The 24,875-nt window shown below is 33.1% G+C and overlaps 4 protein-coding genes across 5 annotated transcripts; 2 read left to right on the top strand and 2 right to left on the bottom strand.

The window, feature by feature from the left end:
• Positions 1-2,535: 2,535 nt before the first annotated feature.
• Positions 2,536-4,851, top strand: LOC131607823 (protein-tyrosine-phosphatase MKP1-like). Its single transcript, XM_058879779.1, has one exon. It carries the CDS (start codon positions 2,625-2,627, stop codon positions 4,506-4,508), a length of 1,884 nt encoding a protein of 627 aa, XP_058735762.1. The 5' UTR covers positions 2,536-2,624; the 3' UTR covers positions 4,509-4,851.
• A 1,104-nt stretch (positions 4,852-5,955) lies between these two features.
• On the bottom strand, positions 5,956-9,181 carry LOC131607822 (uncharacterized). Its single transcript, XM_058879778.1, has 7 exons — positions 8,993-9,181; positions 8,810-8,909; positions 8,591-8,711; positions 8,353-8,474; positions 7,377-7,498; positions 7,139-7,293; positions 5,956-6,523 (listed from the first exon to the last, which is right to left on the bottom strand). Exons 1-7 carry the CDS (start codon positions 9,117-9,119, stop codon positions 6,509-6,511), a joined length of 762 nt encoding a protein of 253 aa, XP_058735761.1. The 5' UTR covers positions 9,120-9,181; the 3' UTR covers positions 5,956-6,508.
• An 8,507-nt stretch (positions 9,182-17,688) lies between these two features.
• LOC131605760 (uncharacterized) lies at positions 17,689-18,174 on the bottom strand. The gene has a single exon (XM_058878078.1). The coding sequence runs from the start codon at positions 18,172-18,174 to the stop codon at positions 17,689-17,691; it is 486 nt and encodes a 161-aa protein (XP_058734061.1).
• A 2,459-nt stretch (positions 18,175-20,633) lies between these two features.
• On the top strand, positions 20,634-24,584 carry LOC131607821 (uncharacterized). 2 transcript variants are annotated; one of them, XM_058879777.1, is made up of 15 exons: positions 20,634-20,832; positions 21,006-21,081; positions 21,290-21,449; positions 21,524-21,781; positions 21,906-22,080; positions 22,207-22,268; positions 22,383-22,546; positions 22,630-22,727; positions 22,808-22,866; positions 22,965-23,099; positions 23,199-23,419; positions 23,515-23,674; positions 23,752-23,827; positions 23,999-24,049; positions 24,167-24,584. In XM_058879777.1, exons 2-15 carry the CDS (start codon positions 21,020-21,022, stop codon positions 24,382-24,384), a joined length of 1,899 nt encoding a protein of 632 aa, XP_058735760.1. In that variant the 5' UTR covers positions 20,634-20,832; positions 21,006-21,019; the 3' UTR covers positions 24,385-24,584. The 2 variants fall into 2 exon arrangements, with proteins under 2 accessions (XP_058735760.1, XP_058735759.1); XM_058879776.1 differs by lacking the exon at positions 20,634-20,832 and having other exon boundaries at positions 20,931-21,081.
• Positions 24,585-24,875: the final 291 nt, after the last annotated feature.

Below are 24,875 nucleotides of genomic sequence, written 5' to 3'. Positions count from 1 at the left end.
TTCCAGTGCTTGGACATTCCTCACAGAGCATCTATAGTGGTCCCCTGCTTCGCTATCCTATCAGAGGAAATGCTATGGTACCCACATTAACTATGATCTTACGACACTCGGAAGCCATTACCTATGAACTTACGACACCTGTCTGTTGTTGCCCTCGGGACAATCCCGGTCGTGGTAGGAAGCGTTGACCTCTTCACTTGGTTGGCATCCGACGAGGTTTATGCCTGATCTTCTCAGAAACCGCATTCAAAGACCGACATGATCCTAGATATGTATTTGAGACTGTCATCCCTGTTGATCTGCGGGATTTTCGAGGAGACTGTAGATCTGAACGGTGGAACTGACATCAGGTAAGCTTTGACAAACCTTTGTGCTTGTCTTTGTGCCCTATTGCTCTCAAGATCTGGAGGCGTATGCAGTTTAATAGAAATTGTTCGGATCAGAAGGTCGAGTATGATTCTGATTCGACATTGTGAGGATGTTACTCGTTAGTGAGTTAAAAGTAGGGCCTAAATTTGTGAAAATCATAGGAATTCAAAGTTGTTTCCCATAGACGGAGCCACTATTCTGTCGCGGAATTAGAAATGGAGGAAGTCACAGAAGCTATGACAAAACGAAGTTTCACAAGTGATTCAGTTTTGTGGTACTGTGGATCGAAGGATGTGATTACGGTGCTTCTTAAATTGGAAGCGTTGATCTTGAATCGGTATTGCTAATTTTCAATGCAATAGTTCAGATGGGGGAGGGGATACCTGCATGATTAACACTCCAATGTCCAAGACAGTTTAGGGTTTAAGATAACTGTAATGAGAGTGAAGATTAGAGATTGTCTACTTGAAAATCTTTTGTGTAGGTATTTAGACCTTGGGCTTATTGGAGAATGTTAGATAAATGGACCCCGTGTTATTGGGACTTTGATCGGCGTGGAACAGTAGATCATTGAGCCTTTGACCGGCACGAATAAGGATGTCAATGGGCAAGTTTTGGGTAGGGTACTATAGTACTCGTCCCTATATCCACAATTTGAAAAAAATCCCCATACCCAAGCCCATATCCGCGTGGGCACCAATATTCATACGCATACTCATATTCTATGGGTACCTCAATACGCGTGCCCGTTTACCCGCGTTTGTAGTAAAATTAAATTGATTAATTACAAAATATCATATAATTTAATTTTTTAACAATATTAAAAAAATTATGGATCTTATTGTTTAATTAAGAAATGAACACTTTTATTAAAATGTGTAATAATTTAATAGTGATATATTTTTTAAAAAATTGATAAACATGCATTTTTATATAATAATAATATGAATGACATTATGTAAATATCTAGTGTAGGTATGAGGCAAGGTGGGTAGTACAATATTTGTGTCCGCATTCATACTCGTTTATTTTAATGGGTAATTACTCGTGCCCATACCTATATCTATTTGTGAGATTTTACTATATTCATTGTGGGTTTTTTTGCAGATACCCATAGGGTACGTGCCAAATTACCATTCGGAACAATATTATTCATCCGCATTCATAGCCGCTTATTTTAATGGGTAATTACTCGTGCCCATATCTATATCCATTTTGTGGGTTTTTACCCTATTTATTGTGAGTATTTTTTGCGGATACTCATAGTGTACATGCCAAATTACCATCCGGAGCAATATTATTCGTGTCCGCATTCATACCCACTTATTTTAATATATAATTACTCGTGCCCATACCTATATCCATTTTTTGGGTTTTTATCCTATCCATTGTGAGTATTTTTTGCGGATATACATAGGGTACGTGTCAAATTATATCCGAAACAATATTATTATTTTTTTATCAAGAAATAATTTTACAATCATATTAATTTTACATTAATAATCACAATATATTTTTTTAAAGGAACATAAATAAATAATTCCTTTGACCCACAAATAAATAAAATCACAACTTAAGCTTCTAGTAACTTTCTAGAACAAAAATCTCTCCCTTCATGGGTCAAACTAAATCTTTTTTTCTTCTATACACAATATTTTTGGAAGATCTTTTTCTATATATAACATATTCAGTCAAAATAAAACTTTCTTATCATAATAACCACCATAAAAATATTTATAACAGTTTGACTAAGATAATTAAAAAACTTACAATGTAAAAACTGATAAACCATTCAAATAATCTTAATATCCTAATGGTGAAAAATAACACTTACTTAAAAAAAAAAATCCTAAACCAATAGCATTCCACATAATAGATATTTTTTTGACCCATGATTTATTTTTTTGACTCATTCTCATAAAATAATTGATCAAATATTAATTTAATTTTTAAAATATTACTACAAGAAATGAAAGTCAATGAAAATGAAATTTGAATATGGAAATAATAAATGCAAAATTCAAAAAATAGTATATAGTGTATTATAAATTATAATGTATAAATGAGTCCTAAGGTGAGGTGGCAGTCTGACTCAATATGTCCTAGTCAATAAAAGGACCATGACCACCTTTTTCAAATCTACTACAAAATTTTTGCATACTCAAAAACTTTTCTCCTTGCTTTGCTTCAACACTTTATGAATTTTAATTAAATTCAAAATTTTAAGTTTGAGTTTCTTTTTTAATTACCTTTTGATGTCAGAAAGTAACGACCTCGCCGCCGCAACCGCCGCCGGAGGTGGTTTCCGGAGTCCAACATTCTCACGGCCGGTTTCATGGACTGACCGCTCACCGACAACCAGAAAACCGGTTCCTACGGCGAATAACAGACATCGATCGTTGCTTCCGCCGCTTCGTCCTCTTTCAATCAACAAACGCAGCATTGGGGAATGGCCGAGCGCTGGATCTGACGATCTCGGAGTTTGGCCGCTAGCTGAAACTCCGAGAGGGAGAGGTTCAGTCACCGGTTCAGTCGCTGGTTCAGAGTTTCAGTTCAAGAGAGACAAGTTAGCTTTCTATGACAAAGAATGTTCTAGAATCGCTGAACATGTTTATCTCGGAAGCGACACTGTTGCGAAGAACCATGAGCTTTTAAGGAAGAATGGGATTACGCACGTGCTTAATTGTGTTGGGTTTGTTTGTCCTGAGTATTTCAGAAGTGATTTTGTTTACAAAACTCTTTGGTTGCGGGATAGTCCGACGGAAGACATCATGAGTATTCTGTACGATGTCTTTGATTACTTTGAGGATGTTAGAGTACAAGGTGGTCGTGTTCTTGTTCATTGTTGTCAAGGTGTTTCTAGATCAACCTCTTTGGTCATTGCTTATGTTATGTGGAGAGAAGGACAAAGCTTTGAGGATGCTTTTCATTATGTTAAGAATGCTCGTGGTGTTACAAATCCTAACATGGGTTTTGCTTCTCAGCTTCTGCAGTGTCAAAAAAGAGTGGTGAATGTGAATGCGAATGCTAATGCGAGTGCTATGCCTTCTAGTCCTAGTTCTGTCCTTAGGATGTATAGAATGGCGCCTCATTCGCCTTATGATCCTCTTCATTTGGTACCGAAAATGGTTGACAAGCCTTGTGCGAAATCTCTTGATTCTCGGGGTGCTTTTATTGTTCAAGTTCCTTCTGCTATATATATTTGGATTGGTAAGAATTGCAGTTCTTATATGGCTTGTAATGCACGAATGGCAGCTTTGCAGGTTGTTCGTTACGAGAAAGCAAATGCTCCGATTCGTGGCATTTGCGAAGATGAAGAGCCGATGGAGTTTTGGGCTGCTTTTTCTAAATACCAACTATTGTTGGTGAGTTCTGGTAATAACAGAGATATGGTGATGAAGGATTCTGATGAAAGAATGGAGATTGATGATGATGTTGATATGGGGGTTCATCCTAGGAAAGTTGATGAGTATGATTTGGATTTCGGGATTTTTAACGAAGCACTTGCTGGTGGAGTTGTTCCGCCTTTTTCTGTGTCTAATACCGGATCAGAAACATTGCTACCTGCTAGAGAAAATAGCTGGGGAAGACTAAGGAGGAAGCTTGCTAATGGTATCATGAAAGGGTTGTTTACATCCTCCAAATGCTGTGATATATCCTCGCCGAAAGACGAAGTAAAGGTGAACGGTGGTTCATCCTTGCCACTAACTCCTACTCGAAAACCAGATTCTTTTCCTTGTTATTTAAGTAACAGCCCGATGTTCAGTTCCAAGTCGCCCACACTTTCGCCTTCCAACTCTGATTATGCTAGCTCCTTCACACTTTCACCCGCGTCTACACATTGGTCTGATTTGTCATTCATGTCCTCTCGGCAGCCATCGCCTTCTTCTGGACTTGAATCAACCGAACAACCCTTTTATGTCAATAAAGACGCCACTTTCTTAGAAAGATCCTCTTCGCTTCGCAAAGATGCCACTGTCTCTCCATCTTCAGAGACACTTTTGGCTAACCACACCATGCTAAGGTCAAAGTCCTACAAAGGGTCTAACTCTAACCGCTCCATTGCAGAGCGCAGAGGGAGTAAACCGCCACCTCAAATGTTGGTACCTTCTTTCCGGGAATCATCGCGTGCAGTCTGATTAAAACATAGTGGGAAATGGCTAACATGATTGTTATTCATGAAGTAGGAGATTCTTAAAAAAAATTAACTCATGACAATGGTTCAATTTCTTTCTGTATAGCAATTGTTGAGCCTATAATAATATACTACTATATTTTTTTTAAGTAAATCTGCACTTTTGTATGAACATTGGAGTAAGTCTGCAAGGTTTGGCTTAGGCTGAACAACAATAACAGCATGGACGATTTGATTAATAAAGCCTGGTTTGTTTTTCTCTTCTTTTTTGTTCATTTTTCTTGTTATGGTATGAAAGATGTTGTGACTTTCTGTGTTAAAAGAGGATAATCATTAATCTATAAAGTACTAATGTAAAATATAAAATTCGTGTGGAAAACACATGTTTAACTATTTAAGTTGATGTTTTGAAATTTCTGTCAAAAAAAAGTTAGATGTTTTGAAATTGAAAGTTCTTAGATTTTAGTTATTGTTCTACTACAAGGCGGATTTCATACAACAACAACCACCAAGCCTTACTTAGTGGGGTCGATGATATGCATAATATTTTATTTATGATCACACTTCTATCCAAACCGTTAATCTCGTAATCTTTCTTAATAATTTCTTAATAATTTTCTATCTCTAGTTGTTTGATTCCTCTTCATCTATTTTACTCTCTTTACCACAAAATTTACAGGTCTTCGTTCTACATGCTTATACCATCTAAGTTTATTTTCTACCATATTTTACTATAAGTGCTATCTCAACGCTCTATCTAATATCATCGGATTTCATTAAAAAAATGATACACTCATTTCTTGTGGGAGTGTAAGGAGAATGTTTGAAAAACAAGTAAAGAGAGAAGAAAAAAAGTATGGCCAAGTGAGGTTATAGAGAAAAAAAAGTTTGGCCACAACAGAACTAGGGTGACGTACGGATTATAGATGAAGCCCAATAATATTCACTATCACTGCAGTTGATTCTTCTGCAATTTCCTGCATTTGTGATTGTGAGAGCATATTGGTGTTTGGACAATATTTTGACAATTTTCTTTTTCAATATCTTGGTTTTGCATTTCCTAGTTGAATACCAAATTGAAAATTATGCTCCTTTTGTAACTTGGTTTTGTTGTTTGATGGAGCTACTGGATTTTTTGTTTTAGCACAGGCCTCGAAGAAGATGATCAATGATTTATATAGTTTTATAATATCTAAAAATATATATTTTTTTAAGTTAAATATATTTTTAGTCCTCACAAAAATCTCATATTTTTAAATTTAGCCAGCAAATAAAAATAAATCACATTTAAAATTAAAAGTATCCATTTTTGTTAATTTTTTTCAAAATAAAAACTATAATATTCTAGAGAACTAGAATTTCAATTAAAATTCATTAAAAATTAAAGTTAAAAGTCCAATATTTTGTAGGAACTAAACATATTAACATTTTTTTATAAAATACCACATGTATGAAAGTGAAATAATCTTACATGACAAAAAAAAGACCATTAACTCTTAATTTTAATTCCTATCTCTTTAAATTTTGAGAGTTGCAATAGCTTGCTCAGCAAGTTTTTTCCTTACAAATCATGGAACACCAACTAAATGAGTCTCTTCACTCTATTTTAATAGTGCTAGATATAATTTGAAGATCAAGAACTATACTATCAAGAAGCTTTTTATGGTGAAAGCAGCGTGGGTGTGATTTGTCCTGTTTGGTGATTTTTATTCACCTTTCTTCATTTTCATTTTCAGTGCAACTAAAGCCCAGAAGGTTGAGCTCATAATCTAAAAAGACAAACCAAACTATTTACCACAGAGCTACCCTTAGCTAAAAAGACGAACCAAACTATTTACCGCAAAGTTACCCTTAGTAGCTTAACCCTTCTATTTTTTCCACATCCTTTTATTGGGTGAGAAGAGATGACATTAGAGGGTGAGAAGAGATGACATTAGTGAGACTCCAAAAACTGCACATTGAGATCAGATGCCTTCATTGACCTTTGTCCAAGAAATGCATGCATTAAGCAGATTTTGCCTGCATTCAAACCACGTCAACCGCATTAGATCAAGATTTAATATCAACGAAGTTTGAAAGAAATTCAAATGATATCAGAATATCCGAAGGTGCCAGATCTTAACTTGGTAAAGAAAGCAATGAAACAAATGCACTACAATACAACACTTAACCAGCAAAAATTATCAAAATGACATTGACTCGGGAATATTGGACTAATTATTTACAAGCACCTCCAAGAAAGAGCGCAAAAACAAATACTGATCATAAATAGTAAAACAATAATGCTATATGGTGTAGAAAGATTGTAACAGCAAACTACAACTCTTGCACCAGGTAATTGTATTCATGCATGCATCTTTTTCAAGAAAAACTCATATGAAAAAGCTTTCTCGATTTAAAAAAATGTTCTCAAATTCATTGTCTCAATTTTTTTACTAATACTCGAGAATCCTCCATATCTATACATTCCAATAGATATGAAAAGATTTTATGAGAAAGGGTAACCATTCATAACATATCAATAACCAAAAAGCTAATGCTAATTATGTGTTGGACATATCCACTCTTCCTAGTACATAATTCAAATTTGTAGAGTAGCAAGTTCAATAATTTGAAGTATTCAATGTTGCTTACATGCAAAGGCCTCCTCTTTGCAAGCATTACTGTTAAGATGAGAGGAACCATTGCAGCAGACAAATGCTTAAGTGTGTGACCACTGACAGTATGAAAAGTTGCTGCAAAAATCAATCTATCGGCAGTCTCTTGCAGCATAGCTAGAGGGTAAAATCCTGCCAAGATTTAATTTGAAATTAAGAGCCATTTAAAGAGTGTTGAATCAAAACAGGTGTTATATCATACCAAAAGTACAAACCTGCAGCCAATAGCCAATACGTTGAATGTGTATACATTGGAGGCAACAAAATGGCCATAAGAGGTATGGCAATGCATGATACAGTTTGGACCAGAAGATAAGGACGGATGTCACCAAAGAACCTGCAATAAAAGGTATGGCAATGTGTGATACTCAGTTGTTCATAGTTGCTGCTATCAAATGGAAACCATTGATCTAAGGGGAGTACAGGTTTCAAAAGAACTAGCAGCATCTCAAATGGTGCAACCATTTGAATGATTGAGTTGAAAAATGATTTTCTGACATTGTTCCTTACTTCATCATATAAAGAACCATCCTTAAACTTCAGGAACATAAATGGTAAATTCCAATCAGAAATGGTTCCTTGAGATTGCAAAATTAGAGCATCTCCAACAGACAAGTCCTTAGAGAGTGTTTAAGTTCAAAAAGTATGTTCTTAACGTGTTTCACCATTGATAGAGATTGACGTGCAGAAACTTGCAAAAAATTGTTTTGGTGAAGCAACTCGTCTTTAACAATATCTTGAGTAAATTATGGGGCCCTATCATGAGTTTTTAAGAGTTGCATCATTACAACAAAAAATGATTGAGTTGTTTCAAAGTGGTGTGGCATTGTAGAGCTCACTTAAGCTACCCATACTGAGTTGCACAATAAAAAAAGCTCTTAGTAAAAACTGGAGTTGTTCTAACTCTTGACCTCATCTCAACCAATCCACAATTATGGAAATTAATTCATCTCAAAGGATCGAAGGATTCAAAAGAGCTAACCTAACTTTTGGCCTTATCTTAAACAATCCCGATGTTATTAGTCACAAATACAACATCCCTAAGACAACTAAGTTAACAGAACTAGCAAACTTTTATCAGTATGAAGAACCATTTCACATATAGAATAAGGAATTCATCAAACTAAATCAAAGTACAGAGTAAGGGGGAAAAATCTCTTCCAAGTAAAAGAGACAGAGAATTAGGCTTGCCTCCAATACACACTACTTGTTATACCAGCCATAATAAGAGGAATAATCGAAAGCGTTCCTTTCTTTGCATCAATCCTTTCAATGATGAGGATTGCCACCAGTGAAGCGAAAGCAACAGTCATCTCCATGAATGAACATACAAAAATCAAAGAATCAAAATTGTCAAACTAAAATTTTTTAAAAATAAAATAAAATATAGTAATTACTGAATTAAACTTCCAAGGAAGAAAGAACTCACAGGCAACCTGTCAAACACAAGGCCATTATCATTTGGTCCTAGATGATAATATGAAGACCCAAAAGCTACTGAAGTCACAGCCACATAAAAACATGTCCAACCCCATAACTCACCTTGCAAACTTTAACCAAAAATTGAACTTTCAATCATATAATATAACTCATGACACCAATCACATAAGCTCAATAAATTGAATGATTGATAAGCTTATGAAATAACCTGAAGTTAAAATAGTTCCTATGATGACAAAGCATAAGGCCAATGAGACCAATAACCATGAAAGGGAAATTTGATATCACATTAAATGCATTGGGAATGCCTGAATAACAATTAAAAACGTTCCATTTTAAATTTCACAATAAATTGAGTGGAAAATGAAATTGAGGTGGAATGAGTAAATACCTAAGAATTCGCGTTTGTCAGCGAAATCATGGTAGGTCTGAGGTTGAGGAATGGATGGGGTTAGCTTCATGAATAGATAGAAGGAAGTAACCGCGACTACGCATGCCTGCGCAGTTTGTTTTGTCATTGTTTTGGCAGAGTTGATGGGAATGGGAGAAGAGAAATTGAGTCAGTGTGAGAAAGAACTCACGGGAGGTATGATGTAGCATAAATGCGGGGACGGTGACGGTGGTCGGCGTGACGGTGTAGGTCGACATCACGCATCAGCGCGCCAGTTTGTCTTTTTATTTTGTCAGAAATATTCAAACTCGATTCTATAAAAAATTTGAATGCATTATTTGGTTTATCCTCAACTAGTATCTAGTATCTACCGAACTTAACATTGAGCACTCTATTTTATATTTCCTTTCAGAGTCGAATTTCTTATGTCACCCAATAGATCTCTCACGCATCTCTAAATTAGCAAAATTGTTTTCCTACTTGTAGATGTGTCTTCAAAAGTATTTTTTTTAAAAAATTTGGTTTTCTTTCATAGATGCATTTATAGAAAATTTCAAATTAATTTGTTCATGAATTCTTCCGTAGCTACCTCTACGAAAGGAATTGAAAATAGAGTTTTTCCTAGATGTACCTACGGAATATTCTGTTATATTTTTAAACCAACTAAATTTCACTCCTAAACTCCAATTTTTTAAAACAAAAATTGAACATCAAATTATAATAAAACAAGGTAATTAGAAAACCTCAATTGCACTATTTTGATTTACTATAATTTAATGTTCCATTTTTGTTATAAAAATTGAGTTTTTGACTGAAATGCAATTGATTTAAAATATAATAGAATATTTGATAGGTAAATCTACGGAACACTCTATTTTCAGACATTCTGTAGATGTAGCTACGGAAGATTTCATGAACTTGGGATTTTCTCAATATTGAAAAAATCTCAAGTTTCACTATGTTTTAACGCTTCCGTAGATGCATCTACGAAAAAAAACAATTTCTTTTAATAAAAAGTGTTTTCGACGTCTACGGAAGAAGAGGGCATAAATGAAATTTTGTCAGGTGGCTAAGAGATTCATGGGGTGGATTGAAAAATTCTCTTCATAAAAATAGTTGGACAATTTTGAATTTATTGAAAATCTCTCAAATTTTTCTGATTTTTCATACTAAATAACGAATATTTCACGTATGATGACAAGTAAATATGGTTTTTTACCATATTTTTTGGAAGACGGATCACTACACCCTAAAGTATAACACTTAACAAGGTCATAAAGCATACTTACCATACCTCATACAATTATACCTAACCACACTGGTCATCTTTAAAGCCTCTCACCTCACCTGACTCCCAAAACCACTGTAAAATACCATTGCACAGGGCTTCTCGCCATCACGGGAAAACCCTAACCACCATAAAACATAATATACTTACAAATGCCTCTGAGTCTCCCTGTCATTATAGGGGGACACATACACATGTATTTTTTTACTAGTACAGTGACGCCCACCTTGAGTCCACGGTAAAACTAACTTGGTTCACACCATCTTCAACATCATCACCTAACTCGTTGTTATCCTTCACTCCTACACCTAGCCATCTTTAGCCATGGTCAACAGGAGAACTACATCACTTACGCCAGAAGGTATTAGCGGTATCGGTGTTGTCGATGCTATGGAAGAGATTTATACCTCCATGGACGAGTTACACCATCATAATCAAACACTAGAAGATGAAGTTCATAACATTAGACAATCCCAACAGGACTTCAACCCCTCAGATGAGATAAAATTGTTTGAATTGTTTTAACTGTTGTAATTTCTTAGATGTAATATTCAATTTTCTGCCAGAATTATCAACGTAATGCCGATTTTAATCAATTAATGTTGTTTTTCTCGTTACAAATGTTGTTTTTCAGGTTTACTTGTTATGGATTTATTCTGCAGATGTACCTACAGCGTGTTCCACATGTGCATCTACGAAACGTTTTCACACAAATGTAAAAAAATGCTTTCGAAGGTACATCTACGGAAGCAAAGGGGCATTATTGAAAGCACACATGGTGCCTAAGACAACTAAGGAGTGTTGTAAGAGTTTATATATATATATATATATATATATATATATATATATATATATATATATATATATATATATATATATATATATATATATATATATATATATATATATATATATATATATATATATATATATATATATATATATATATATATATATATATATATATGTGACTCAAGTGAGAACACTTGGTTATAATGAGAAATAAGAACAATCAATTATAGCCCTTAGATTCTATTAAATGAAATTTGTGATATAGATTATATCTTATTTAAAATAAACATGTGATTAAATGTTACACATAATCATTTTTCTCAAATCTCAAAACTTATTAAAAAACCTCTTAGGAATAAAATTAAATATTTCTTTCTCTAAGATTTTTATATTTAGCATTTGTTAAACATTAATCATAAAATATTTTAATAAAGTAAAATTACATAATTTAAAAAAAAAATCAATAATGATTTTATAAAAATTTATTATATATATATATGGGACGACTCAAGTGAGAACACTTGGTTATTATGAGAAATGAGAACAATGAATCACGACCATTAAATTCTGATTTGTTGATTTTAATGAACTAGATTGGTTTCTCTTTCTATGTTGATTTAAAATAAATATTAAGGATCATAGAAAGAGAAACCAATCCAGTCCATTAAAATAAGCAAATCAAAATTTAATGGTCGTGATTCATTGTTCTCATTTCTATTAAAAATATTATCTCTCATATTCTTCTATTAATTTACAATATGAAAATACAATTTTGTCACTAGTAAATATAAAAACACTCTTTATGTTCTATTAATTTTTTTTATTTCCTATTAAAATTTATACTTATAAAGAGTATAGTTATAAAAATTACTTTATTTTATTTGTTCCTGTTAAGAAAACTGAATACAGAGAGATAGAAGAGACCGAGAATATATCGTTTTATCTTTAAAGATGAATTTATGTGTGTGACATTACAAATACCAAGGAGTGGTATTTATAGTGCTAGAATTTTACTACTATTGAATACTACTATTGAATGTAATGATACATGCTACTATGCAAAGTTTGAAAATTTTGTAGATAAAAGATATCCATTATTCACAATATATTTCAAAATAGTAATAATAGTAATTACTAATTAGTATAACACTCCCCCTTTTGAAATATTTGTCATGGTGCTTCGCAGTGGCGGAGCCAGAAATTTTATGCAGCCTGGGCAAAATAATTTAACTGCACGTTACATGTAACCATATATAAATAGTCATAAAGTGTGCTACATAAGAGAGATGAAACCTAACATGCGGATAGTGTGCTAAATAAAATTAAGAGGTAAATGCCCTCTCCGAGACTTCTTTGCGGTGAATGTTCGAATAATGTCAACATCTTTATGTGACTTGAATATATCCCGCTCGGTGTAACATATCATCAAGTCATTGAACCACACATCTTTGATCTTGTTGCGCAAATTAGACTTGATAATCTTCATTGCTGAAAATGATCCAGATGTTTAACATTCACTTTCTCAGTACTTGTTCTATGAACCAAAAACCTCCTCATCTCTGAAATTTAATAATTCAATGAAAAGAATTTTTAAATAAAAAATTTATAACACACAAATTGACGAGGCCGAATAATTAAATAAAATAAATAAATTATAACAACAAAGTTAAAAGAAAATTCCAAAAAAAAATGAATAATAGTATATATTTATATATAACTAAAAAATTAAACTATGTTAGATTCTAAAAAAAATATTAAACTATTTTATTATAATATATAATATTTCAAGTAATTTATATTACAATTGCATGTAGTGGTGGTTCTATGTCAAGTAATATATACAATGACCTAACCATATAATATAAAAATGAAATTGAATTTATTACCTATATGACCTATTGCAATTACGGTACAGATATATCACTACAGTCTACAGCATTCAACATACAAATGAAGTTGAATCTATATAACCTATTGTGCAATTGCGGTACAGGTACATCACTATTCACTACAGCATTCAACATACACAAATAGGTACTACTACTAACTATATAAATTAATCTATATAATATAATGATATATAATAATAATATATTGTTATAATAAAAAAAAAATTAAGAGAAGTACCTGCCTGCCTGGTGCTTGAAAGTGATGGTGAGGAATTGAGAAAATATGAACAGTCTCTTAGAGAAAGAAGATAAGGTCAATATATAATTGTTTTTTTTTTAATTTTTATTCTAAAGCATAAGTAATTAATTGAGTTGGACCTATCTGGACCATTGGGTATTCATTTATTTTAATTTTACACCTTTATTTTTACTAATTTTGCCCCTGGTTTCATTTAAAAACCGACTATTAAATTGAGGGAAATACAAAGAAATTAGGGGTTGAGCCCGGGCGCGTGCCCGGGCTGGCCGGGCTATAGAACCGCCCCTGGTGCTTCGTTGAAGTCTTGTTGAGAAGAATCCTATAGGAACATAAGTTTCCTCGTTAAAAACCTTATTAGGAAAAACTCATTGGGATAAAAACCTTAATAAGGGAAAAAGAGCAACATTATGCTCCCCCTCAACAGAACACATATAGCTCTTCTTTAAAGATCTCGAAGGTGACGCATTCCAATATTTTGTACATGCTTCTTGAAATTGATGTAGGAAGTGCCTTTGTAAGGAGATTTGCCACATTATCACTTGAACGAATATACTGAATATCAACCTCTTTGTTTCTTTCAAGTTCTTGTGTGAATGAGAAAAACTTTGGAGGGATATTTTTGGTCCTGTCACTTTTTATGTAACCTTCTTTCATCTGGGTAACACATGCAACATTATCTTCATACAAAATTGTTGGGTTACTATCAATTGGTAAGCCAGACGCTCCTTGGATATGTCGAGTTACCGATCGTAATCATCTACATTCTTTGCTTGCTTCATGAAGGGAAATTACTTCAGCATGATTTGAAGAAGTTGCTACAAGTGTTTGCTTTTACGATCTCCATGATATTCCAGTGTTATCATATGTAAATATATATCCAGTTTGTGATTTATCATTATGTGGATCTGACAAATATCTTGCATCTGCATAACCAAGCAAAACTGGTTTTGTATTGTTAGAATAAAATAAACCAAGATCAGATGTACCTCAAAGATATCGAAATATATGCTTTATTCCTTTCCAATGTCTTTTTGTAGGGTATGAACTGAATCTTGCTAGTAAATTCACTGCAAAAGTTATATCGGGTCTTGTATAGTTAGCAAGGTACATGAGTGCCCCAATGGCACTAAGGTATGGCACTTCTGAGCCAATATCTTCTTCATTATTTTCCTTAGGCCTAAACAAATATTTTTCAATATTAAGTGTTCTACCCATCATTGGACTACTCAAAGGATTTGCCTTGTCCATATTGAACCTTTTTAATACCCTTTCTATATAATTTGATTGATGTACCAATATACCATTTTTAGTATACTCAATCTATAAATCAAGGCAGAATCTAGTTTTCCCCAGATCTTTCATTTCAAATTCTTTCTTTAAATAATTTCTCGCTTATCTGATTTCTTTATTAGTCCCAATGATATTTAAATCATCAACATAAACAACAATTATTACAAATTCGGATATTGTTTTTCTTATAAAAACACAAGGACAAATAGGATTATTCTCATAGTCTTCTTTAAGTAAATATTCACTTAGTCTATTGTACCACATGCGCCCTGGTTGTTTTAACCCATACAATGATCTCTGCAACTTAATTGCATACATTTCTCTAGGTTTTGATGTCTCATGCATTTTAAATCCTTATGAGATTTTCATGTATATATCAATATCAAGTGATCCATATAAATAAGCAGTAACAACATCCATAAGATACATATCAAGATTGTTAAATACTGATAAACCAATTAAATAACAAAAAGTAATAGCATCCATAACAGGGGAATATGTTACCTCATAATAAATTCCCGGTTGTTGGTAAAAACCTTGTGCAATGAGACGAGGTTTGTATTTGACAATCTCATTTTTCTCATTTTGTTTTATTACAAAAACTCATTTATACCCGACCAGTTTCACATCTTTTGGTATAGCCATAATAAGGCCAAATACGTTTCGATTTTTAAGAGAATTTAACTCAGTATCAATTGCATCCTTCATTTATAATTTCACATGCAACGGAGAATGAAAATACTTCATCTATATTCATACCTTTTCGGTTCCACAAAATTCCTGTATCAACATAATTAATTGAAATCTCAAGATCATTCTTATTTTCCGTTTCATTATCAATGATCACATTTTCACCATCTTGTGCTTCTTAGAGAGCACGCTTTTCAATTATGGATTTATCATTATCTAGTGTCTTTTCAAGATCACTTTCAATCAAATTCACCTTTTCTATTCCCTTTCTTTTTCGGGGATTTTTGTCTTTGGATCCCATAGGCTCACGTTTCAAGTGTGCCTTAGATGTACTTGCTACATTATTTTGATTTGAAACCTCAATTCTAGCAGGAACATTTATAGCTGGTACATGTGACTTTGTTACTCTTTTTAAATCAGTAATTGAATATGGCAATTGATGATAAATCTTGTAAGTGGACTATTTTCTTTACATTTTCTTCCCATGATTTATTGTATGGGTCCAAATGTAATAAATGAAGTACATACCATGTTATGTAATTTTCTATTTTTTTATCCTCTCCCCCTAAAGTTGAAAATATTGTTTCGTCAAAATGACAATCAACAAATCTTGCCTGAAAAACATCACCTGTTAAAGATTCAAGATATCTAATAATATATGGTGATTCATACCCCACATATATACCTAACCTCCTTTGAGGTCCCATATTTGTTCTTTGTGGTGGTGATATTGGGACATATACTGCACAACCAAATATCTTTAAATGAGAAATATTTGGTTCCTTACCAATTGCAAGTTGATAAGGGGTATGTTTATGATCAGCACTTGACCTTAGACGGATAAGTGTTGCAGCATGTAAAATTGCATGACCCCAAACAGTAATTGGTAGTTTAGTTCTCATTATTAAGTATAATCAGGAAATTGAGCTCTAAGCTTAATTATTTGTGCAAGAAATTTTGCAGATGCCATATCACGACTTGACAGTAAGCATACATATGACCATCTACTATATGCATCAATTAATATCATAAAGTACTTGAATGGTCCTGGCGGTGGATGAATAGGTCGACATATGTCTCCTTGAATTCTTTCAAGAAATGCAGGTGATTCTGTCTGAATCTTGCTCGGTGAATGCTTTGTTATTAGTTTGCCAAGACCACAAGCTTCACACGGTCTATCTCTTGTGTAAGTTTTAAAATTTTCAATGGATGACCATGTGTACTATCAAATATTTTACGCATCATTGTTAAACCTGGGTGACCTAAACGGTCATGCCATAAAATCACAATTTTGAGATATTCTTTTACTACTAAATTGCATTCAATTTCATGTATATATGTGTAATGTAATCCAGAAGGCAATTTTGGTAGTTTTTCTAAAATTTTCTTCTTTCCCAAAACATTAGATGTAATATTAATGTATTTCATATTACCTTCCGTTGCAGTTTCAGTATCATATCCTTGACGATATATATTATTAAAACTAAACAAATTTCTCTTTGACTTTGGAAAGTATAAAGCATTATTATTGACAAATTTTATCCCATTTGGTAATACGAACATAGCATTACCTATTCCTTCAATTAAATTTGCAGGACCTGAGATTGTATTTATTATACCTTTAGTGGGATTTATTTCAGTAAAATATTTCTTACTTTTGAGGATTGTGTGTGTAGTTCCACTGTCCGGAATGCAAATGTCTTTAACATGTTCCATGTCTAACCTTCTTAAAAATAAAAATAAGATTAAATACAGTAAATTAACAACATATTCATACAAACTTAAGATACACCTTAACAACATACAAATTGTTAAGTAGATACATATTTCAAATATAAAAACAAGCACACCAAACATTATTTAAATACATATTTTAAAAAGTTACTTAATATGTTTCATCTCCAACGAAATCAGCAGTTTCAAAATAGGTATTATCATTTCTGGGTTCAATCTCATTAAAATTCACTTCTTTCCCCTTTTCTTCAACATATGACATTTGTCTTTTACACAAATGTTATGGTGTTTTACACACCTTAGACCAATGGCCTTTCTTTCTGCATCTGTAGCATATATCCTTATAATTCCTTGAAGGACCTTCTTGGATATATTTACCCTTTCCTTTGCGATTCCAATTATTTTGGTCATATTTGGGGGATCTATAACTATTCACATGACCTCGTCCACGTCCTCTACCACGAAAGTAGTTTCGACCGTGGGAAAGGTTTCGACCATGATATCCTCCTCGATTGTGACTATCAAAACGAGCATGACCATTATTACCATCAAAACGAACATGACCACCATGTCTCTTAAGACGATTAAATCCACCATGCCCACAATTAAAGGTCGTGGCATTAGTTTCAGGATGTGACATTGTTCCTGTGGGTCGTGCCTGGTGGTTTTTTATTAGGAGCTCGTTATTTTGTTCTACCACTAGAAGAGCTGCAACTAAATCAGAATATTCAGTGTATTCCCTCATTCTATATTGTTATTGCAATAATATCTGAGATGCATGGAAAGTCGAAATTTTCTTTTCCAACTTTTCTTTTTCAGTTATAATTTTGCCACAAAATTCTAGCTGTGATATAATCTGGTGCATAGCAGAATTATATGCAATGACAGTTTTATAATCTTGGATCCTTAACTTGTTCCACTGATCCACTAATGAGGGTAACAAGACTTTCTTCTGATGTCCAAATCTTGCTTTAATTTTGTCCCATAAAATATTGGGATCTTTAGCATTTGAATACTTTGTTTGTAATCCATCATCAAGATAATGCTTGATTATTCTGTTTACTTTTGACTTTCTCTTTTCTATTTCATCTGGGTCGTCTGTCGATTTTCCAGAATTCTCTCCTTCAAGAATTTTGTTAAGTCCCTCACATATAAGGTACTCTATTAAATTGTTGTTCCAGGTTATGAAGTTGTCCTCGGTTATGCTTAGAATTTTGAATTGATGCTTAAGATTTGACATGATTATATCTATAATTCAGAGGAACATAATTAATATTTAAAACTAAAAGAAATATCAATTTATTCCGCTACAAAATTCATAACTACATATTATTCAAAAACCTCTACTAATAAACCAAGCTAAGATCAGTAATGGTAAGACAATAATCATGATTAAAGCTACAAGATCATTACCTAATTCTTCACACTTGATAATACTGACAACAAATAACATAATTACAAGTAGAGTGATGAACAAAATAAAAAATTTAGCCATTTGAAAAAAAATGGATAGATAGTTTGAGAATGGTCTGAAAGTTATGAAAAAAGTATAAGTATTTATAGAGGTAGTTTTGAAAAAAAATGACCGTTATATTACCGTTGGGAAAAGGGAAAAAGGAAAAGGAAAAAGTTAAGTGTGATAAAAAAAATATTTAGTCAAATTTTAAGTGTATTAAATATCATCTAGTAGTTATAAGTGTTAGAGATAATTATAATCTATAACATATAAGGTAAATGAACACATAAAAAAATTAGAATATGCGTATGAGGTTTTTAAACCTCCACTGAATATAAAAGAATATTTGCATTAGGAGTCTCAGACTTCCATTAAATATAAAAGTTAGTAACTGTAAATGAGGTTATAAACCTCCACTAAAATATAAAAGTTAGTAACAGAATATGGTGGTTTTTAAACCTCCACTAAATATAAAGTTAGTGACAACATATGATGGTTTTTAAACCTCCACTAATATAAAAGTTAGTAACAACATATGGTGGTATTTAAACCTCCACTAAATATAAAAGTGGTTTTTAAACCTCCACTAAAATATAAAAGTTAGTAACAACATATGGTGGTTTTTAAATTTCCACTAAATATAAAAGTTAGTAATTGCATTAATATAAATGTTAGTAATTGCATATGGGTTTTATACCTCCACACAAAATTTATAATAAAAATAGTCAGACTTATTATAGAGCACTTGACAAGTTGTCAGTTTTCTATAATTGGAGCATTTGAAAATATTAATAAGATTAAAGAGGTAAGTATAGAATATATATACCTAGTGTACTGGAAACTTCTGATAGAACGATCGTGCTGATAACGTGTTAAGAAAACTGAATACAGAAAGATAGAAGAGACCGATAATATATCGTTTTATCTTTGAAGATGAATTTATTTGTGTGCCATTACATATATCAAGGAGTGGTATTTATAATGCTACAATTTCACTACTATTGAATACTACTATTAAATGTAATGATACATGTTTTTTTTTTTACTAAATAAAATATTCATTCATTCCAATCGATAGAGTACATTGTTGCAATACAAATTAAGAATCGCCAAAAACAAAAAGGATGAATCTGCAAACAAACTCACAGCATCCATGTTAATAGCATAAAACGGCAAATTGCATATGCCGACGAATATAACTATGACTATATTGAAATGTCTGAAATATTCATGTCTCCAGATCTGTTGCGTTAATGACACCAAAGTCATAGATATGATCTCCACTAGATTGAAACTCATCTTTTAACTTGAAACAAATGAACACTGCACACAAAGACAGAAAAACAAAATACACCGCACAAAGACGGGAAATCAAAACGAACAAAGACACACTAAAATGACGAAATCACAACAAAAAAACACTAAATATATGTGAAAATCACTTATTTAACTAATAGAGAAACAAGAACGATTTGGAGGGGTGATTTTGAATCAAAATCGATCCTAAATCACCCCTCTATAAGGGATACAGAAGAAGAAGAAGAGTAATGATACATGTTATTATGCAAAGTTTGAATTTTTTTTTTTTGGCTTTATACCACCGGTTTAGTCCGGTAGTGGTTCCATCCCCCTCCCGATAACTCCCCTACCAAGTCCAACACCAATCACCAAACCAACTAACGTTTGGTCAAAGTTTGAAATTTTGTAAATAAAAGATATCCACTATTCACAATATATTTCAAAATAGTAATAATAATAATTACTTATTATTATAACCGTTACTCTCTTATCTATCAAATATCATATAAGATAAAAAGTTGTCAAATACTTTAAAATAACTTACCATTTTTCAAATAAAAAACATCCATAACTTATTAACTTTAAAGATATGTGCATATATTCATACCATAACTATACTGCACGGTCAGTGTTTGATGATAGGTGAGATGATTTATCATCGGTGTCAGTATATCACGGTTCAGTACATGTTATTCGGTCGGACCGGGTTCAAAACATATGAATGTACAGTCACGCGCTTATCTCCACAAGTTTCTATAGACATGCACAAGACCAAACCAAACCACACCACACGCGTGACGAATCATATCACACATTCCCTCGTGTGCCAAATCTCTCTTTCATTCATTCTCATAAATAACAACAAACTACCAATACCAGAATTAACCAAAAATAACAAATTTCCATTTCAATCCCAATTTATTACCAAAATCGTTTTCATCTATGATGCATAAAATCCAGAATTTCAGAATATCACAATGTACCAAATTTGCATCACTCAAGTAATACCCGATACGTTTAATCTCCTTCAATTGTGACCGCTTAACGTAACGTGAACACAACAAAATGTACAACCTTAGAACAGTGCCACAAAAGTATTCAATTAGCTACTACAATACCTACAAAACCCACCGCAATTATGAGGTTAAATCTTTTCTATTTTAAATTAAAATAAACACCAATAATATATTTTCAGTATTATGTTGCCATCAATGTCTTATTTTGTTTCTTTTTTTTCATTTTCTAAATATAGTTTAATGTTTATCTAAAAAAGTAGTAGTACTATTTAACTACGTGGTGTGTTGTATGTGGAACAGCCTTAGCAGCAACTATGAAGTGTTTCGCACTGTGCTTGGTTTCTTTCTGGGTTCTCTTTGGTTTCTGGTTTCAGAGGTATGTAATCCAAAACCCATTATGTTTTTTTTTTTATAGATTTTACTTTCACATTGTCATTGGATGTTGTTAAATGTGATGGATCTGTACACATGAATCAGTTACTTTAAATATAGTGTTTGGTACTTAAATGTCTGTTTTGAAAGTGATGTTTTGGGCTAAGATTGTCGGAGTCATAGATTCATTATATTTGTTTATGTCATTTCAGTGTGTCATCCCAAAATTTTTCTGTGAGTGCCATAAAGCAAGCTGCCTCGCCACCGAGAGGTTGGAATTCCTATGATTCATTTTCTTGGATAATTTCTGAACAGGAATTCTTACAGAATGCTGAAATTGTTTCTCAGCGTCTTCGTGCTTTTGGATATGAGGTATAAAAATGCTGAAAGGAACTATGGTTGGTTTGGTTGTGTATATATTGATTTCTTTGTTTGTATCCTTGTAGTATGTTGTGGTGGATTACCTCTGGTATAGGAGGTTTGTAGATGGTGCTAATAGTAATTCTCTTGGATTCGACGTGATTGATCAATGGGGAAGGATGGTCCCTGATCCAGTAAGGTTTCCTTCTTCCAATGATGGGAAAGGATTCACTCAATTAGCTAAAAAAGTACATAGCTTAGGTTTGAAGTTTGGGATTCATGTTATGAGAGGGATAAGCACACAAGCTGTGAATGCAAACACGCCTATCCTAGATCCAGCAACGGTATTGCTTTGCGTTTCTTCTCTAGCTTGATTTTTTGAGCAGGGCCGTCTTTGAGGACGTATAAGACGGGTTAGTTTTAAAAGTTCTTATTGAGCTTTGATGTACTTTTCTTGTGATTTCCTAGGGTGGTGCCTATCAAGAATCCGGTCGAGTGTGGCATGCAAAAGACATAGCAATCCCAGAAAGGGCTTGTGGATGGATGTCTAATGGTTTCATGAGTGTAAATACAAAGTTAGGAGCAGGAAGAGCTTTTTTGAAATCGCTTTACCAACAGTATGCTGATTGGGGTGTTGATCTTGGTACCAACACTACTAACTTATCTCAAAACATTTATAATGTCATTGACAACAAACATATGATGATTGTAAATCTACAAAGTATTGGTTGATTATACATTCATTTATTATTTTTTGTCTTTCTTGCAGTGAAACATGATTGTGTGTTTGGTAGTGACTTGGATATAAATGAGATTACTTATGTATCTGAGGTATTCTTCAGTTACCTCTCTTACCTTCTTCCACTTCGACTTGTATAGACATCGTAATATATATTTCCACTACGATGATCATTTGTAAACGTATTGTATGACATGTCATGCCAGGTTCTCAGCCAGCTTAATCACCCCGTTACGTATTCTTTATCTCCCGGACCCCATGCGACACCAGCCATGGCCAAGGAAATCAATGGACTAGTCAACATGTATCGCGTAACAGGAGATGACTGGGATAAATGGGAGGATGTCGAGCCTCACTTTGATGTTGCAAGGTGAATAAGTTGTTTATAATTTATATCACTGTTCAAGATATTTTATCAGTTACATAACTTGGGTTCATTAAAATCTGAATCAGGGACTTTTCTAATGCGAAACTGATAGGAGCAAATGGTTTAAAGGGAAATTCCTGGCCTGATTTGGACATGCTACCATTTGGATGGATAACCGATCCAGGTGAGACAATGAAGCATTCTCTCTTGATTAAAAGACTAACTGAAATATGGATTTTTAACCCTTTTTTCTCCGATTTATAGGTGTGAATGAAGGTCCACACAGGTATTGTAGGCTGACTCTAAGTGAGCAAAAGTCACAGGTATTGATAAATAGTATAAGTTAACTGATTTGATGTAATGATGTTTTTGCATGCATTATGATATATAGATTCTGAGTCAATGCATTATCATCTCACAGATAACTTTATGGGCTATAGCAAAGTCTCCCCTTATGTATGGAGGAGATTTGCGGAAGATCGATCCTTTCACATTCAGAATGATCACGGACCCTACCCTACTAGAGATTAATTCTTTCAGCTTAAATAATAAGGAGGCAAGTTAGCCATTTAAATCTTTTTTTTTTCCCGATGAATAGTTTCCATTTGAAGGATAAACCTATCGAGAGCTGATATCATTTTTACCGCAATGGCAGTATCCTTATGCCCGCGGCTCTGTGCATTTGAAGAATGAAGATCACAAAGTAAAGAGGATTAAACATTCATTAGGCCTAACTAGCTGCACCGAATCGAAGGCAAGTGGTTGGACTGCGGAAAGTCTTGACCATGATCTTCAAAGAATCTGTTGGAAAGGGGGTTTAGGAAACGAGAATCAGAAACCTTTTTGCGTAAACAAGAGAGGACTTCAGTTCAAATTGTAACAATTCTTTACCTTTATCTGTTCTATTTATATAACTCAGTTGATTATTCAGGTTTTTACCAACAAAAATTGTTTTATTGATATTGTTACAGAAACGGAGACAATACGTATCAAGAGAAATATCGCGGCAAAATTCATTTAGTTGCAACCAACGAAATGAGACTTTGCATGGATGGTTCTCCAAAACAAAAAGTTACCGCCAGTGAGTTCAAGATAGGCACATTTTCTCCTTGTACATTGGATTCAAATCAGGTAAGTTTCAGTCCATATTTGAGCTACAAAGTGAATGATGCACAAAAGTGTAAGATGATCAACAATGTCTTTAACAGATGTGGGAGCTAAACTCTAATGGAACCTTGGTAAATAGTTACTCTGGTCTTTGTGCAACAGTAAATTCCGTCGAAGGTAAACTTTAGTACATATAGTTGTAATGCTTCTGATATTAAATATAAGCAAAATGTACACGTGTTTGGACCAAATACGTGTATATGTTTGCTTACATTTAAGATCAGAAGAAGCACTGTGTTTTTCTTCCTTGTCTCTATTACTCATAAAGCAAATTGGGCAATCGTGCAGTTAATGCTAACTCAGGCGGGATCCGTTCATGGGTTGCGACAGGAAGAAAAGGTCTGTTGCAGAATCAAAACATCGAAGTGTAGAACAGCTTTATATTGTAGTATATGCTTTGATGCTTCTTTTCAAAGTCCTAATAATAAACGCTAACGTTGATGTATTGGTATTCAGGAGAATTGTATCTGGCTTTCTTCAATCTAAGTGAACAGAAGATGACGATAGAAACAACGACATCAGAGTTGGGTAAGTTTTTCCCTGCCGGAGGCATCCATACATGTCAAGGTACTGAAGTATGGACAGGAAAGAAAATTGTACCAAGCAAAACGCGAGGGAAGATCACCGCAGACGTTGATGTTCATGGATGTGCAATATTTGCTTTTACTTGCTAATAGTTTGGCTTCCTATTATTCATTTATTATTCAAAAGAAAAGCAGAAGATAAATTTATGAATAGCAAGTATGTAATGGAATTGTTGTTTCATTCTTTGAATAAAACTATGACTAAATTGGTATGCACCTTCCAAGTGTTGCTGAAGTAAACTAATGCAACCTTGCAGAGTTTGAAAATTGAGAAATATTGTCTTACAAAATTTGCATTTTATATTGTCAAAATAAGTAGTACATATATTAAGTAGTACAATTAGCAAAATAAAAAATAAAATAAAGATTCATCTTTACATCTTTCCACTTCTTGTTTTGAAATAATTATTGCTGTTAAATTAAAGATCAAATGCATCAAGAAATATTATTATGTGTAGAACCAAAAATAATAAAAACAAGAAGCAGTCCTAGTCATATTAAAGAGTCTCAATCAAAAATAATTTATCAAGTAATGTGAAAACAAAATCCCGGAACAAGATAAAGAAACAACAAGCATAAGT

This window comes from Vicia villosa, linkage group LG5 (assembly GCF_029867415.1).
Source record: "Vicia villosa cultivar HV-30 ecotype Madison, WI linkage group LG5, Vvil1.0, whole genome shotgun sequence".
NCBI classification, from domain to species: domain Eukaryota; kingdom Viridiplantae; phylum Streptophyta; class Magnoliopsida; order Fabales; family Fabaceae; genus Vicia; species Vicia villosa.
The sequence above is the reverse complement of the archived record's forward strand: the minus strand, read 5'-3'. Positions and strand labels throughout refer to the sequence as shown.

Bases quoted from the DNA above. Each gene is read 5' to 3' on its own strand.
- LOC131607823 (XM_058879779.1), top strand. From the start codon at position 2,625: ATGTCAGAAAGTAACGACCTCGCCGCCGCAACCGCCGCCGGAGGTGGT.
- LOC131607822 (XM_058879778.1), bottom strand. From the start codon at position 9,119: ATGACAAAACAAACTGCGCAGGCATGCGTAGTCGCGGTTACTTCCTTC. The intron at 7,499-8,352 runs GCAAGCCTAATT...CTTTTATTGCAG, and splicing joins ACAAGTAGTGTGTATTGGAG to GTTCTTTGGTGACATCCGTC. The intron at 7,294-7,376 runs GTTTGTACTTTT...AAATCTTGGCAG, and splicing joins GTATTGGCTATTGGCTGCAG to GATTTTACCCTCTAGCTATG.
- LOC131605760 (XM_058878078.1), bottom strand. From the start codon at position 18,174: ATGTCAAATCTTAAGCATCAATTCAAAATTCTAAGCATAACCGAGGAC.
- LOC131607821 (XM_058879777.1), top strand. From the start codon at position 21,020: ATGAAGTGTTTCGCACTGTGCTTGGTTTCTTTCTGGGTTCTCTTTGGT. The intron at 22,081-22,206 runs GTACCAACACTA...TCTTTCTTGCAG, and splicing joins TGATTGGGGTGTTGATCTTG to TGAAACATGATTGTGTGTTT. The intron at 23,828-23,998 runs GTAAACTTTAGT...GCAATCGTGCAG, and splicing joins AACAGTAAATTCCGTCGAAG to TTAATGCTAACTCAGGCGGG.